This window comes from Nothobranchius furzeri, chromosome 2 (genome assembly GCF_043380555.1).
Source record: "Nothobranchius furzeri strain GRZ-AD chromosome 2, NfurGRZ-RIMD1, whole genome shotgun sequence".
NCBI lineage: Eukaryota > Metazoa > Chordata > Actinopteri > Cyprinodontiformes > Nothobranchiidae > Nothobranchius > Nothobranchius furzeri.
In genome coordinates this window covers 58,108,875-58,126,649 of record NC_091742.1, presented here as the reverse complement: position 1 = coordinate 58,126,649, position 17,775 = coordinate 58,108,875, and the positions used below count along the sequence as shown (strand labels likewise).

Sequence of the window (17,775 nt, the reverse complement as noted above, 5' to 3'; positions counted from 1 at the left end):
CCATGTGGCAGGGGTAAGCACCACCTCACCCCTGCCACGTGGACCTCAAGGGATAAACCATCAACCCTGCTCAATGGTCAACTTTCCTCACAGGGTCACCCAAAAGACAGTGGGAGGGTTGAAGAAACAATGGCCAAAGCCTAGGATTCATCTGAGAGTAATCAAGGTGCTTATTTTTAAAAATTGTCTAGAAAATCAGAATGCTTTTCTTACCTCCTTTCTTCTGTTACTGAAAAGGTGAAGTCACAGTATCCTGTTCACAGGCACTGCCATGTTTTGTTAGAATTTAAGGATGGGGATCTTAAAGTAACGACTACTCACCCAACACAACAACAAGAGATTTTAGGCATCAAATAACTAATCACAATGAAACATATTTAAAAAATCATCTTCAAAAACAAGGCAGCAAGATGAGAATGGCGTAAATCAGCAGAAGCCAACAAATTATCCAGGCGTATTTTTATTTAGTCAGAAACTATCAAACTATGCCAGAAATTGCAGTGTTTACTTTTAAATACACAAAGGACACAGAAAATTGGTCAAAACTATAATGCATTATAGCTTAACGCACCAGATAAAATTCTATTCTAATTCATTATGAAGTAAATCATTACAGCAAGTGAAAACTTGCCACATTTTCTCAGTAAGACCAGTAGTAGAGCTGGTTTTGACTGAATTACCACCTCATACGTGTGTTCTCACGACAAGCTGTGAATCATCACACCCAGATGTGATTCCTAACCCTATTTCGCACTGTGTGTGTGTGTGTGTGTGTGTGTGTGTGTGTGTGTGTGTGTGTTGTAGCCTTTTTTACAAGACACACCATGCCGGCAAATCTGCGTAATATTACCGCAATGGTATGTTTATAAATGCGCCATGCCGGCATGGCGAAGCGTGAATTTTGCTGCATTCGTTCCGCCTCGCTTGGTAGTAATATTGCGGTAATGGTCTGTTGTATGCAGTGTTGGGCAAGTTACTTAAAAACTGTAATGCATTATTTATTACTTGTTACCCTCATGTTAAAGTAATTCATTACATTACAATATTACTGATTTTAAAATGTAAGGCATTACACTACTTTTGCATTACTTTAAGCTACTTTCACCAAAACAACTTCAATATGAATCTGGTAATCTGACGCTCAGTGAGCTCATGACATATATGTGGAAAGTGATGTGGTGTCTGAGCTAGGATTGCTGTTAAAAACTGTCAGATATAATAACAGTGCTTTAAAATGATTGTTTATTAAATAAAAGCAACAACAATCTGTACTCTCAGCACGCTGCCATCTTATATTAACTGAGCAGGGAGTGAGGTGGTGGGGGCTCCAAGCCTATATTTGCCTTGGTCCCCAAATGCCTTGACTGACTTCTGGGGTGATCTGATTCTATCACATGTATAAATATTAAATGCTTATATATTATTGCTTTTCACTGGTAAAAATGTGTATTGGGGATAAATCTACCTACTGTTTTTTCTTTTCAAGCACTTTGTTTTGTTTTCTTGATTTTATTTGAATAATTTCCTGCCCTTTCTCTCTCAGACCTTCCTGCATGCTGCATGTTTTCTCTGTCTTCCAGAAAAACTGTTTCCTAGATTTCCTACTTTCTAACTAATCAGCCAAATGGATCTACCGAACGCAAAAAAAAAAAAAAAAAAGCTTAACTTGCGCTGCGCTCCAGCAGCAACAAGTTGAAATCACCGGGGCACAGATTATGAACTCAGCTGAAAAGAAACGTGAAGTACCAGAGAATATGGGCTGATGTAAACGATCACAAACGAATGAATTTGTTTTGGTGGAGCGGTTTTGTAGCGGCTGCGCGCAGGACGCAGCTGGAGTATTTGAGCCATTAGCGCTGCGTCCTCTCTGCTCATAGAATGCCCGCAAAGCTGAGTCCATAAATGACGTCATATATGGAGATACTGGATCTTTTTTCAGGCTTCCCGCAATTTGAATTTTTAGGAAACCCACATCTTGATTCTGGGTTTAAAAATGCATTGTAATTACCGCGTTACTGACAATTGTACCGAGTAAATATTACCATTTTCTTTCCCTGTAATGCCTTACATTACCACATTACAGCAAAAAGCAATGCATTACAGTAATTAATTACTTTTGTACCGCGTTACTCCCAACGCTGGTTGTATGTGCCCTGGCGCAACAGAGGCAGATGTCATGATGACGTGGGGAGTTATTGCTGAGCTCCAGCTGGCAAATTTATTGAAAATGAAAGGGCCAAACTCTGGGAACCGTTGATGGTTGTACCCTTTGTGCTGCAGTACCAGGACCAGAGTGAATAGGGTGTGTATGGGGAGCATGAGTGGGTGTCCGGCATGCATTTTTGTGAGTCTTAGGTTGTATGTGTATGTGTGAGCATGAGAGAGGGAGAGTGTGACTGTGTTTGTGTCAGGTGGGGCCTTTGACTCTTCCCCTTTCCTGGGACTTCTTTTGCTGCTATACATCTTCGTCTCCCCTCTCCCGTCACACCTGGTGTGGAGTGTGGTGCCTTGGTCTGCCTGAGTGTTCGTGGCTCTCGGGTCAGGCGGTTTAAGATTTTTAGCATCTGCCTGATTAATCCCGGTGGCTGCCTGGTGGGATCTGGGTTCTTGGGCTCTGTTGGGTCCCCGGCAGGGGTGGTTGCCCCTGTGTCCCGGGTCGCTGGGATCCGGGCTCGGCCGGCTTGGGGGTGGGAGGCTGCGGGTGGGCCTGTGGGCTTGCCGCTGATATCCCCCGGGACTCTGCCGGCTGCTGGTTGTGGCCCCCCGGGGCGATAATCTGCGCCTCTCTTGGGGGGCGGGGGCTTTTCTGATCGCAGTCTCCCTGGGGTCACTGGGCACATTTTTGGGGGCAGATTTGTGGTCCCTCACACTCTCTATTGGACGCTCCTATAGAGAAACCTTACATAAACAAGTGCGTGTACACACACAGGTGCTCACATGGTGCTCTCATAAGTATAGACTTGGGCACGTTCAACACAGGTCAGCTATGGTGGGCACTTAATGCACTGTGATTTATTATCATGATTGTTCAGTAAAACAATGTTTTTATATTTCCTCATCAGGCTGACGCAGTGATAGTTTGCTCCTGTTGTACTGCTGTTTGTCCCTTTTCTTTTTTCTCTCCTTCTGCAGGTCTAGAAACAGACTCTTGTTCATCATTGATTGTTTGTTTGTTTTTGTGGACCCGGGCAGAGACCGCCCCATGCCCCCCTTATGCCGCCATCACCTAATCTTTTATAAAATTGCCACGATTGCGCCACGTTACCGCCACGGTCTGATCTTATAAATGACCTTTATCCTCCCCAGGGAGGTGCGGCAAATCCCGTTTTGCAAACGCTCTGGTCCTGTAAAAACAGCTTTGTGTGTGTGTGTGTGTGTGTGTGTGTGTGTGTGTGTGTGTGTGTGTGTGTGTGTGTGACATTTATTTTCCTAATCTCTGGGGATTTATGTCATTATGACTCTAAATGCAGACCCTGACCACTGATTGTTTAAAACATCTGCTGGTGTTTGTTCTTTGTGTGAAATGTTTATAATTATGTCTGCTCATAAGAAACTGGGTTGCAAAGTGTTGGTTTGACAGCCTGAGCCCCCCCCCCCCATACATCTAATTAAAACATTTAAGCCACCGCACGTGCCAGACGTTAATGTCGGAGGACATTCATACAGTTCTCTGGAGCTAAAAAACCTTTTTTTCAACCCCATCTCTGACAGGAGGAACATTTGTAGCAGACAGCCTTTCAATTCAATTCAAAAATACGTTATTAGTCCCAGAGGGAAATTGATTTCAACGCCTGACTTCCATTATGTATTCAGTGTCCAACTCACAGCACTCCTTGGATTCGGGCTTTACTCCAGAGATGTGAGAAAACACGGCCAGGTTCTGATGTTGACTGACATTGCTACATTTCTGTGTCATGATTAATTTGGTTTAAGATGTCTTAAAAATGTTTTCAGCCCTATTTCATAGGGATTTGGTGCAGTCAGGAGTCGATGAATACGTCTTTGTCTTCTTGTTACCAAGTCTGATCTGAAAGTCGTTGAACTGTAACAAGGGTACAAAATGTCAGAGTGCCCTTAGCTGCTGCTGTTGGAGTTTCAGAATCCTACTGACAGCCATTGTTATCGACTGCCTTTCCTCTTCTCTCCTTTGCTCGGTGCTTTCTGACTCAGTCAAACAGAAGGTTCTAGCACATTTTATTTGATGCTGACACATACAGACAGCATGTGCTAATGCTAGAGATGGTACTTTGCGCTCCGTACTGTTTCACTGAGAATCTGCTAATTCGTTTAGTGAATTTACACTTTTAGGTTGGCATTTTTTACAAATAATGCTGCTACCAGCTAAGATTCTCTTAATGCATTCTTCTGTAGCAGTTGATGGTGGCCCAAATCTGACCAAAAACAAAAGTGTCGTAAGTTGCTGAAGGAGCCATGAAAGAACCCATGGGTTGTTTCAGTCATTTATGCTTAAATGACACAAAATAAATGTCTACATGAAAGTAACTTAGTGTTTTAGTAGGAATGGGCGACATATAATCTATATTGCGATATATTTTGAGGCATGTGCTGTAACAATATATATCGCACTATGTATATTTTTTGTTTCTACATGTCAAAACAACAATTTTTGAACATTCTCACATACCAGAGGAGTTGCAGCAAAACAAGTACTTCTAAAAATGTATAGAATGCCTTTTAAAAAACCTTTAACATTCAGAACTTATCAAAAAGTACAAACCTTGGCCGTTTCTCAATACTTGAGGATGCTAGTATGTTCTTGCAAGATGACGTTTGCAAACTTGTTACAAATCAGTAAATACATTTTGTCCTCACGGGCTCCCGTAGAAGGAGACATGGTGTCTAATATGTTGTTGCCCAGAGATTTAGACCCACTCCCATGGATTTTAGAAACGACTGTTCTGGTTATATTTTATGAAGCCGCTAATATTTTTCAACAACTAAGCATCGTTTAGTTCATTTTTAACAACATCTTGATGGATATTTCCAGAGATTAATGGTAAAAAAAAAACTACACATTAACTGTTCTGTGATGTTTTTGAGTCCCACGTTTGTACTTTACTCGTCTACATTTTAAAGCAGTTATCAGTACTTTTTTTCTACTCTATTACAAAACTTACAAAAGTAAAGGTACTTTAACTTATGTATTGGACACCCTCCCACCCCCACTCCTCATGCAACTGCACGCTTCTACATTTGAAAATGCATACTTTAATTATTTTACTTGAGTTATAAATTTCTCAGATTTTTACTTAGATAATTATTCACCCCTTTATCTGTACTGTTACTTAAATAAAAAGTACTTCTTCCACCACTGGCAGTTCTTTACTTGAACAGAAATGTACTCGTCTCAGAGATTGACAGCAGGGACTTCAAATACCAACATGTATGTAGTGGGCCATTCCCATCTGTACCGGGTCGGCCCGGGCCGGGTAGCATAGGTTGTTTACATATCTGGGTGGCCTGGTATTTTTCCGGGCCAACCAAGGCTCATTCTCAGCCCTCTTCTCGAGGGGGTCTGCTTCAGACCGACCAGGGCCAACACACCCACTGCTGACAGCAAATTCACACCTTCCATTAGAGCAAGCCTCTGATTGGTGGGTAGAATCAGCCCACATGGGCTTAAGGCAAGGATGTGTGGAATCAACCGGGCCAGGCTGGGGCCGACCCGGTACAGATGGGAATGGCCCATAGGCTAGCTGGTAGTTGACGTTTTCTCTCTGCTGTGATCTAGGGGAAGGGGTTTTTGATCCCTTCATACATACAGCTCAGGACCAGGACTCCTGTCAGAATGAGACAGGTTGATCTCTTGGTTGAGCAAAGGAGGTGTATCATATCTATGCAAAGAAGGAATGGGCACAATGCTAAGTGTGACTGAATAAGTCTTCTGCAGTCCTGTCCTGGGATCATTTATTATTACAAACAGGTAGGATGAATAAAGACGTTTCTGCGTTTGTCTTCTTCAAACCCGGGCCACTCACATTCAGACCCTCAGACCTTCAGAATGAATGCTCTGAGGTGTTTGGTAGTCGGCCATGAGCCTTGTTAATTCTGCTGGTGTTCAGGCTCTTCTTTGTTGGGATTGTTTCCTTTGGCCTTCTTCTGCAGGGGTGCTTAGCTCTGAGCTACCAAAGAAAGGCAGCCGGAAACCCTAAAGAGCACACGCACACACACACACACACACACACACACACACACACACACACACACACACACACACACACAAAGGTAGAAGTGGAGCCTCTTTTCTCTTTTCTAAGCCCTTAAAAGGAATAAAGCAGAGAAAAAAGACAGATGGAGCCAACTCCACAGCTTCTTTTGTCCACATCAGTTCAGCCACGTGTTCCACCTTCAGATACATATGATTCTTGGTGTTGATGCAAACTCTGCTTTGTCCGTTTTGGTTTTCTTAGTTCATTATAGAAGACATGAAGCAGCAACAAACCAACAAACACAGCAACCTGCACCGTGAAGACCAGCACATCACTGTGGAGGAGCTGTGGAGGGGCTGGAAGACCTCTGAAGGTAACCATGGCGCCAAAACAAACATTTACAGCTCTAACGGGGGTGATCATCCACACTACTACATCCTAGTTTAGATTGGTCAGGTCGCCGCGTTCCTCATCGCCATTGTGCTCTCAAAAACATAAAGAGAGCCAAAGATGTCCAGCAGCAGACACAGAGCAGCTTGAAGAATACCTGACGGAAACTTTGTGAACGTTTTATTCACCTGTGACTGGAGGAGTCAAGAGATACGCAGCAAGCATTTATTCATGGACAGAAATGACAGGAAACTCGGGTTTAGGGACTGCAAGAGCATGAAGACGCGGAAGAGAACGAGGGACAAATTTGTCCGTGGTAGAAAGTCTGAAATACAAAAACACAATAGTAAATGCACCGTCATGGACTGTATACATGACAGGATACTGCGCTACGCCCTCTGTTGTCATGGTGGGGGATGACTTTTCAACACCCCAGAAGACGGAGAAGTCAGAGAGCAAAATAGCTGTCGATACGCATTCGTCTCTACCTTGTGGGGCTGACGCAAAGGCATAAACTAGGCTTAAGAGTTTCAATGAGCTGTCTCAGGCTGCAGACGTCTTCCTAATAAACTACAAAAGAGTCACATGACCCAGGTGCAGTTTCCCAAAAGTCAGAAGGCATTGTTCTGAGCTCAGGTGTGTTCCTGATATCAGGACGGACCGGTTATGGAATCAAAAGCCTTTCTTTCGTTTTGAACTTGGTTCTCAGTGAGCACTAGGTAGTGTTTTCTCTGAACAGGGATGAATAGATGTGTTTTTTACTTATTTACTTTTGTCACATAAAAAAATGTTATTTTCACAATTTAAACTTGAAAATAAGTTATTTTATCAGTTACTCATCTTTCGTTTTTGTCTCTATGCCGTAAACACATAAAATCTGATACTTTTAGTGAATATTTTGATGAGTGTGGCTCTTCTTCAACATGAGTGTACCGAAATACACACCTTTTCTAACCCTGTTCACCTCTGACCCGTTATTGTGTCAGTATCAAAGGTGTCAAGTAACTAAGTACTAATACTTTGTTACCTTACTTAGGTAAAGATTTGGGGTATTTCAGCAATACTTTTGTGTTAGACAACATTTAACTTCCAACGCCTTACATTTTAGAAATAGTTTCAGGAGAAAACCCACTGAACGCTGAGCCGTCCCATCTGGATAGAGCGGTTGCAGTCAGATAACTGTTCCCACATCTACCACCCACATATGGTAGTTTAATGTGTTTGCATCGCACACACATGTTCGACACGTGGCTGAAACAGGTGTTTTGTGATTGATGCGTTTTTGCTTTTACTCGAGTAAAAAGTAGCGATGCAACGATACCACTTTTTTCCAAACCGATCGATACCGATACTTGGATCTGAGTACTCGCCAATACCAATTACCGATACAGATACTTCTACCACACAAAACAATGCAATGAATTGGAATACAGGTTTTATTTTCTTCTGTTTTCAATAGGAAAATACTGTGAGGTAGATAAAAAGTAATATAAGTGATCCCAAAACTAAAATATTAGGTGAACAGAAATGACAAGTTACAGTGAAGTCACTTTCAAGCATCTGCATTGCTATCAGTAACTGGTATCCGTTAACTTTTACCGATACCAACATCGTATCGGTGCAGTAAAAAGCTTCAATTGATACTTCTAAAATAGTCTCTCTAAACTCTGGCTGAGTGATGAAGGTGAACACTTGACATCTCTGCTCAGTGTGCTTTCTCTCACCCCTTCATCAGTCCACAACTGGACCGTGGAGGACGCGGTGCAGTGGCTGAAGGAGTCGGTGGAGCTGCCGCAGTACGAGAAGAACTTCCGGGACTTCCGGCTGACGGGGAACACGTTACCTCGGTCAGTCCCAGATCTCTAATCTAATAATAATTTTCGGTTAGAGATGAATACTACATAATCTTGACTTTCACTCATTGTGTTACTCTGATCATTTGGTTTTCTTTGGTCTGGGTCCTGCTGCCCTCTGCTGGCTGAAAAACGCAGCACAAGGAAAAATATGAGATTTTGAAACCAAGTTGGTTTTGTGGGTTCTGGTCGACTCACTCCGTCCCGCTTGATGAGCTGAACTTGTCAGGGGTAATGACGGAACAGTTACAGATGCTATTTATGGGCTGATATTGAAGATTTCCAGAGGGACGTGTGCAACGTGAGCTGCTGCAGACCGAGTGTACCGAGTAACTGTAACAGAGGCGGTGTGTGTGTGTGTGGGGGGGGGGGGGGGATTATTGAGGGGTTTCATGTAGCGCCAGCCAGCTGACTCATGAAGTGATGTCATAAGCAGAGGCTTCCATGTTGTGTGAGACGGTCAAACTAAAGTCCACCTGTTCCCTAAAAACTCTCTGTGATCAAACAGGCGTTGTATTCTGAGTGGGATTTGTTCTACGTTGCTTTTTTTATTCTCCTAATTCCAGATTAGCAGCAAACGAACCATCCTTCATGTCGATGCAGCTGAAGATTTTAGACCAGCGGCACAAACAGAAGTTAAATCTAAAGGCGCTGGATGCAGTGCTGTTCGGCCCTCCTCTTCGTGAGTGGACGCTCTGCTCAAATAAACCCTCACAGCATAATTAGAGTTCCTCAGTAACCTCTGCTCACCTGCAGGCCCGCAGCACAACTGGATGAAAGATTTTGTGCTGATGATTTCCATCCTGATTGGTGTGGGAGGCTGCTGGTTTGCCTACATTCAGAACAAGTCCAGCAAGGTCCACATTTCCCAGATGATGAAGGACCTGGAGAGTCTGCAGCACGCTGAGCAAAGCCTCATGGACCTGCAGGGCCGGTGAGAGGAGAGAGAGTGTAACACCTGCTCCAGATGTGTATTATAGTGACCTCATCTCCTGTTCTCCTCGTCCTCTCCCAGGCTGGAAAAGGCTCAGGAGGAGAACCGGACAGTGGCTGTGGAGAAGGAGAACCTGGAGCTGAAGATGAGGGACGAGATCAACGATGCTAAGAAGGAGGCCCACAGGCTGCGAGAGCTGAGAGAGGGAGCCGAGTGTGAGCTCAGCCGACTCAAATACGCAGAGGAAGAGCTCGTGCAGGTAGAACCTCCCGCAACAGTCATCATCAAGCTGATGGGTGAAAAACTGCATCGTGCTCAGTGTTTCCCCTTGGAATTTTTCCAGCTGTGGTGGTGGTGGTGGTGGTGGTGGGGGGTGAAATTATGACACGTCTCACCTTTATGTTAATATTGTTTTATTTGATGCACTCCACTTTGAACTGCACCAATCCAGCAACTGCTGCATTTTAATAACTATTATTAAAGGTGAACACACCAATATTTGCACAAGAATAATTTTTGTTTTAAACTCTCAGTGACACACTTTGCGGGGTGGGGTGGGGGGGTGGGGGGTGTGTGAGTGTGGGTGTGGGGGAGGGGGGCATTTAATTTTTCTTGGCGTCTGGAAAAACATCTCCTTCTGCCCCCTTTATTTGACTTTCTGCCCCCTTTATTTAGGTCCAAGATCATTACTGGGCTGGCCCTATTAAAAACGTTCTACACCCCTGTTTAGTAGAATTAATGAAGTATTTTTAAGCCAGTATAAAAATGACTGAAACACAAATTTACATATTTGGCATTATTGACCAATATCTTTGATTTAATTTATTTGTTAAGAACATCAAGATGCATTACAGAGAACATTATAATAAAGTACATTTTTCTAGTGCAGAGAGGAGACAACCCATAGAAGCACTGATTTGATCTCCTTTCAGAGAAAAATAGAACAGGTCAGATGCACCTAATAAATAAAATTACTGACATAAACTCAGGAATCTGTTTCTTTGCATCATTTCAGATGCTGAAGGACTGTTGGCGTCAATATCAAAGAACTGTGAAAGAGGCCAAAAGAAAACACTTTTCGGACATTATTTTGTCTAACTGCCACAACCCGCGTGTTTTATTCAAAACTATTAACTCTGTTCTTAGTGCACCATATGCTGACTGTATCGAGCCCTCATTAGAAGCCTGTGAAAATTTGTTACTCTTCTTTATTGAGAAGGTCTCCTCCACAAGGGCTCAAATCTGTCCTTGTGCTCATGACCCCTCAGTCGTTGTTTCCTGCTCTGCTGTCTTTGACAGGTTTGAGCCTGTGACCCTGTCATGTCTACAGGAGACTGTTGGTCATCTTAAGCCTGCAGGGTCTCCAAATGATGCTGTTCCTCCTCGACTTTTAAAAGAGGTGTTACCTACAGTTGGTCCTCTGGTTCTTGAGCTGGTAAACCATAGTCTGATGTCAGGCGTTGTCCCTAAAGATTTTAAACATGCAGTAGTCAAACCTCTGATTAAAAAACCTGCTCTTGATCCGCAGGATCTTGCGAATTACAGGCCTATCTCCAAACTACCAATTCTTTCTAAAATTCTTGAAAAGGTAGTTCATAGCCAAGTATTGGCCTTCTTGTAAAATCAAAATGGTTGAGAGGTTTTCCAATCTGGTTTTAAACCCTTTCACAGCACTGAATCAGCCCTTTTAAAAGTTTTTAATGACATATTCTTAGCTACTGACTGGGGACTGTGTTGTTCTTGTGCTTTTAGATTTGACAGCTGCTTTTGATACTGTGGATCATGCAGTTTTATTCTCTCGTTTAGAGCACTGGGTGGGCATTAGCGGCACAGCTCTGGAGTGGTTTAGGTCATATTTGGCGGGGCGAACATTTTGTGTCAGTCTCGGTGACTATGTGTCGTCCTCCGCTCCGCTCTTGTGTGGTGTCCCGCAGGGCTCAGTTCTAGGCCCCCTCCTCTTCTCTCTGTATCTTCTTCCTCTCGGTTCTATATTGAGAAAGCATGGCATTGCCTTCCACTTGTATGCTGACGACTGTCAGATCTATGTCCCTCTAAAGAAAAAAGGCAGAAACCTCATACAGCCATTACTACAGTGTCTTGACGACATAAAGGCTTGGATGTCTGTGAATTTTTTAAAATTCAATGATAAAAAGACTGAGGTGATGATTTTTGGTAGTCCTACTGAGACCCCCAATGTGTTTGTAGATTCCTTGGCCCAGTTTGTTAAACCAACTGTCACCAACCTGGGGGTCAAAGTGGACCGTGATCTGAAGTTTGAACATCAGATTAAGGCGGTGGTAAAATCTGGCTTCTTTCACCTCAGGCAGCTGGCAAAAATAAAGCCAATTCTTTCACGGCAGCACTTTGAGACAGTGATCCACGCCTTTGTAACCACTCGGCTGGATTACTGTAACGCACTCTACATTGGGGTCAGTGCATCTTGTATTAGTCACCTACAGAGGGTCCAAAATGCCGCAGCTCGTCTTTTAACTGGCACTCGAAAGTTTGAGCACATTTCCCCTGTTTTAGCTTCACTTCACTGGCTGCCCATTTCTTTTAGGATTCATTTTAAAATTATTTATTTGCTTTTAAAGGTCTTCATGGCCTTGCCCCCTCTTATCTCTCGGATCTGATACAGCCTTACACTCCCTCCCGCTCTCTCAGGTCTGCTGATCAGCTGCTCCTGATTGTACCCAGGACTGAGCGTAAATTTAGAGGAGATCGCGCTTTTGCTATTGCAGCTCCAAAACTGTGGAACGAACTTCCTTTAGAGATAAGACAGGCCAGTTCCTTATCTGTTTTTAAGGCACTCCTGAAAACCCACCTCTTTACCCTGGCTTTTAATACCTTGTGAGAAGTTGGTTTCTATTTTTTGTTTTATTTTAGCTGTTTTAGGTGATTCAAATGCGGTTTTATCAAGTTTTATCAAGTTTTTATTTTTTTAATATGAGGCTAGTTTAATTTTATGTATCATGTGTTTTATTTATCTTTGCTGTTTTCTGTCTAGTCAATTGTTTTAATGTACTTTCTGTACAGCACTTTGTTCCTGTGCTGGGTCTTTTAAAGTGCTTTATAAATAAAACTGGATTGATTGATTGATTGTTCTGGTGCTGAAAATATCACTAATGCGGATCAAAGGAGATACACAGATGAATGCACCTCTTATTTATTATTTGGAAAGTAGTGGGTGTGGTTTACATCAATACATTATTTTAAATCTGAAATTGATATGGATTGATCGGAAGTTGCTATGTGTGTATTGTTTATTTGAAAACTATTTACAGAGCAGCCTCTGAGTTGAGATTAAATATTTTTGATCACAATAGAAAAGAAACTATTACAGAACAAGTTTTTCAGTAAAATTAGAACATTATTATTTAAGTGCATGAATTAATGCATCTGAACTCATGCAGTAGGAACTAGGAAATATGAAATACTAGAACCATTTTATTTTAATTTGATTAAACAGATTTTTTCCGAATGTTGTTGGCATTTTTCCCACACACAGTTAAACAAAACAATGTTGATTGAGGTGTGTGTGTGTGTGTGTGTGTGTGTGTGTGTGTGTGTGTGTGTGTGTGTGTGTGTGTGTGTGTGTGTGTGTGTGAGAGAGAGAGAGAGAGAGAGAGAGAGAGAGAGAGAGAGAGAGTGTTAAAATAAAAAAAAAAATAAAAAAAACCTGACCAGAGCGGAGGCAGTGACTGATGCATGCACGAGCCGTTTTCAGCTCTGACTTGTCAAATGCACCACGTACGTTACGATCAAAGTAACTTTAAATATTCAAGCGAAAAAGAGGCGAGCTGAAGAAAACCTAGGGAGCTCTGAAGAAACGTGAGCAACAGTGAAGCAAGCACCGAGAGATCCGTTACTGTCTGTGTGTGTGTGTGTGTGTGTGTGTGTGTGTGTGTGTGTGTGTGTGTGTGTGTGTGTGTGTGTGTGTGGATGGGACGGACGGACTGAGCTCCCGGCTGCAGTTTTGTGGGGAGGGAGGGGCGGGCGCTCTATGCGACTGGCCAATCACAGAGCGGGAAGACAGTCAGTTACCTAATGAGGATTTTCCTTCAGCACGATTACAGATATTTACGAGTTTTACTCGTTTCATGCTCGTACTCGTGAAAAATGCTTTATCCGTACCGGATACTCGTCTGAATGGAGTATCCGGCTCATCCCTAGCTGTAACCACCCCGCCCTGCCTCCTTCCTCCTTGCTGCCTGCCGGCTGTGATCACAACCAACAGCCGAGTAGTTCCCGCTGCTTCTACGGGAAACGGCGCAAAAAAATCAATAAATCTTGGGATCTTGTAGGTGTGGCGCTGGGATTTCAGCCGTTGAGGGCCGCCACGGCTACGCCTATGTAAGGGAAGCACTGCTGCTTAAGGAGAGTTGTTGAATTTCCCATCTAGGAACTTCTCTAAATAACTCATTTTTATTTCCCTGGTGAAATTTTGACCACGTTTTGTTTGTTTTGCTTCTAACATCAGATTTTTATGTGTAACACCAAGCCTCCATCTGGAACAGACAACAAATCTTTTCTAATTATATAAAGAAATCAGAGGGAATCAGTAATGCAACCAAATTGTGTTTGGAACACATAAAATGAAGCAACTCTTTAATGGCAGTAGCTCAACCACCTAAAGATGTCCGTTCATTGGTTTCCCTCCACTGGTCCGGGTCGCGGGGGGAGCATCTCAAGTAGGGCGTCCCAGACAGGCCTCTCCCTGGCCACCTTCACCAGCTCCTCCCGCAGGACCCCAAGGCGTGCCCGAGCCAGATGTGAGATGTGCTTGCTCCTCCATGTCCCGAGTCGACCCGGGGGCCTCCTGCTGGCAACACCTTAGCTGGCTCCTTTCTATGCCGAGGAGCGGTGGCTCTACTCCCAAGTCCCTCCCGAATGTCCTGAATCTCTTCGGCTGACCCCGGCCACCCACAAGAGGATGCTCATTTTGGCTGCTTGTATCTGCAATCTTGTTCTTTCGGTCAGTACACACCGCTCATGACCGTAGGTGAGGGTTGGGACAATAAATCAAGAGCCTTGCCTTCTGGCTCAGCTCTTTCTTCACAACGACCGACCGGTTCAGCATCCGCATCACTGCAGACGCTGCCACAATCCGCCTGTCGATCTCCCACTCCCTTCCTCATTAGCAAGACCCTGAGATACTAAAACTCAGAGAAGGGCCTCTCTGGCGACCCGGAGTTGGCAAGCCACCCTTTTTCAGCTGAGAACCGTGGTCTCGGATCTAAAAATGATTAACCATAAATTTTAATTTGAGTCAAACATCTAATTAGCATTTCCTGATGACTCATTCACTTGGCTAAAAAACAGCCTTAAGAAGCCCATGATTTCCCTCTTTGCATTTGAGCTGGGGTCAGACAGCTTTATAATCAGAAATTCTAAGTTTAATCAATAAATTCAGCTCGTTTGAGTCTAAAACCTCACGATTTAATGAGTTTATGGGAGTTCTGAATGCTGTGCTGTGATGTTTCCTCTGGCACAGGTACGGAAGGCTCTGAAGCGAGCGGAGAAGGAGATGCAGTTGGAGTGCTCTGTGCCTGAAGCTCTGCAGAAGTGGCTCCAGCTCACGCATGAAGTGGAGGTTCAGTACTACAACATCAAGAAGCAGAGCGCCGAGTTTCAGCTGTGCGTTGCCAAAGACGAGGTGACGTTTCCTCTCGTTTCATCACAATCTGGTTCAGAAGCTGCTGACTTCCTGTCCAGCAACCACAGAACTACAAGGAAACTAGTGTTGACATGTTTCTGACAGCACTTGTGTTAAACCGATTTGTGTTGACGTGACAGAGTATGAGTGATAGAGAGGTGGATGGATGATGTACAACGCAGCCATCCAGCAGGAATTCATTTATTGTTTTTCTCCTTTTTAGGCAGAAAAGATCAAAAAGAAGAGAGGTTCTGTGTTTGGAACTCTTCATGTTGCCCACAGTTCATCTCTGGACGAGGTGGACCACAAGATACTAGAAGCAAAGTAGGAAAAAACAAAGTACTACCAGAGTTTTTCTGACGTTTAACCATGTAACGCACACTAGGCCACAAAGTTATATTCTGTCATTTTCAGAAATCAGGAACATTAAAGTCATTGTACCAGGAGGAACAGCAAACTATACCATCAATGCAACTAAAGGTTTTATTATGTTTTAAAAAATGAGCAAATCTGGTAGAAAAAAATGAGTATCTTTTTTTTTTGCATGTGCAAAATATCACGTATGTTGAAGAGTGCTTATTTCATACAACCCGGGGAAATGGGCTGTTTGTCAGTTTTCAGCGCCCTCCCTGAGGGCATCAGATGGAACAGAAAACAGAGAGAAAGCAGAGTTAGGTACCTGTATGTCAGGCTGGTGCTGCAGGCTTTACCGTGGCAACGGGATCTGTGTTGATGACAAATAACAAACCTTAGAGCAGGCGTGTGTGGAAGGACACAAGCAGCTACTGGGCCAGGGTGGACGCTCAGGCCACAGTCGTAGAATCCGCAAACTTTAGAAAAGAGATGTTTAGGCGGGTGGAGGTGCATACGTGTGTGTACAGTAGAGGACTGAGCACACGTCCTTGAGGCATGCCGATGTTAATGCTGGGGAGAGGGGGGGGGGGCTATACTTTGTCAGGAAATCCTTAAAATAAAACAAAGCCACTTTGATTTTGGTCATTATGTTCACATCTGACATTGCTATTGTCTTGTAGCGGTTTTATTTTTAATTTTTTACTTTATCTGAAGGAAAGCTCTGTCAGAGGTGACGGCCTGCCTGAGGGAGCGGCTCCACCGCTGGCAGCAGATCGAGAAGCTCTGCGGCTTCCCTGTCGTCAATAACTCAGGCCTGCCGAGCCTGACGGCCAGCCTCTACTCAGACCACAGCTGGGTCGTGATGCCGCGGGTCTCGGTTCCCCCGTACCCCATCGCAGGGGGGGTGGACGACCTGGATGAGGACACGCCTCCCATCATTTCTCAGTTCACTAGTGAGTAAAAACAGCTGAGGATTTTCACCCTGGATGATAAGAACTCCCCGTGAGCCTGTTTGTTGTGTTTAACAGCCGCCACATTGGTCCGACCCCCGCTGACACGCAACAGCAGCGTGTGTCGGTCCCGCCGGAGCCTGCTGAGCTCCCAACAGTCCTCTCTGATGTCTCCAGACCCAGACCTGCTGTCCATGGCTGGCTCCACCCTCTCCTATCGCCCCGAGGCAGACGAAGAACACGTAGTGTTAAGTATAGACAGAAGGGGGTGAGTTTTGATGCGTTGTTTTGTTTAGTGTTTTCCTGGAATGTTGCGTTTGTGTTACAGAAAAAAAATCTGCTGTGTAACCCGTTCCCTTTGCTCCTCTCCTTAAGCGAACCGGCTCAGGACGGGGGCTCCGACTCAGACTCCCTTAACTCATCCTTCAGTAGAAAACCGCTGTACAGCCCCTGCGCGCCTGGTGCAGAAACCCCTTACCGCAGGATCTCCCGCGAGGAGCTGCTGCTGTTTATCCAGAGCCCAGAGCGTCCTGGCTCCACCCACACCACCAGCAGCAGCAGCAACAGCAGCCTCAGGGACTCTACACCGCCCCCCATGCCTCCCACACCAGCCACCACCCCCTCCAGCCCCCCCTCCACCTCCCCCTCCCCAGCCTTGGAGCACCACGTGTTTGCACAGAGCAACTCGCCCGATCTCACCCGCGTCATGTCAGAGCCCCAGAGTGTCCCCCTCCCACAAGGTGGCGCTCCGCCTCAGACGGGGAAAGGCATGTACAACGGCATCCTGGAGAAGTCCTACAGCTACAGCCAGCTGCCGGCAACCATGCTGGCCCACGCGGGGCGCCACCCGTCGCTCACCTCGCTGGACTCAGAGGGGCGGAGCGTGGGCAGAGATTACAAGCTCCAGAGCACCTCTTCCCAGGACTCCAGCGACAATGGAGAAAAAATCAAGCGCTCCTCTTCTAAAATCAAAAACTTATTTAAGAAGAAAAAATAAAACTTTCAGAGGAGATGATGGTGGGTGTGTGTGTGTGTGCGTGTGTGAGTGACAGGAAGAGAGAATACTAAAATAAGAGTTTTATCACTGGTGTGTCACTGTAAGATAAAACATTTCACTCTCTCTCTTCTCATTGTCATCAAAGATGGAATGTAGCTCAGTCTGTGTGCCTTTAAAAGCTCCTCAGACTGGAAGCCTTATTTTTCAATAATCCCTTTTTATTTAGCTCACTCAGTCTCACAGGAAGAGCCACAGAAAGCTCTACGCTCACACTGCACACCGGCTTCTCTCCCTTCGACTCGACCCCCCCCCCCAAAAAAACGCCGTTAACGGGTCTAAAAGAGCAGTCTGTACATTTAGTTCAACACTCGTAGTGATTTACTGGCAGTCTGCTGCGAGCAGTGCTGGTATAATCATGACGACGGCTCACGGACTACGGAAGACAAATGGTGCCAATGAAAATGTGAAAGG

General features: G+C 44.6%; 1 protein-coding gene across 2 annotated transcripts in view; it reads left to right on the top strand.

Annotated features, from left to right (window-relative positions):
- The window catches only part of stim2b (stromal interaction molecule 2b), a 92,057-nt gene extending 74,536 nt beyond the window's left edge, over positions 1-17,521 (top strand). For both annotated transcript variants that reach the window (XM_070546727.1, XM_070546724.1), the window contains exons 3-12: positions 6,432-6,543; positions 8,296-8,407; positions 8,980-9,095; positions 9,170-9,347; positions 9,429-9,606; positions 14,842-15,003; positions 15,227-15,327; positions 16,072-16,310; positions 16,386-16,575; positions 16,683-17,521. In XM_070546727.1, coding sequence (XP_070402828.1) covers positions 6,432-6,543; positions 8,296-8,407; positions 8,980-9,095; positions 9,170-9,347; positions 9,429-9,606; positions 14,842-15,003; positions 15,227-15,327; positions 16,072-16,310; positions 16,386-16,575; positions 16,683-17,304 — 2,010 coding nt within the window. In that variant the 3' untranslated portion in view covers positions 17,305-17,521. The remainder of the gene's footprint in view (positions 1-6,431; positions 6,544-8,295; positions 8,408-8,979; positions 9,096-9,169; positions 9,348-9,428; positions 9,607-14,841; positions 15,004-15,226; positions 15,328-16,071; positions 16,311-16,385; positions 16,576-16,682) is intronic.
- Positions 17,522-17,775: the final 254 nt, after the last annotated feature.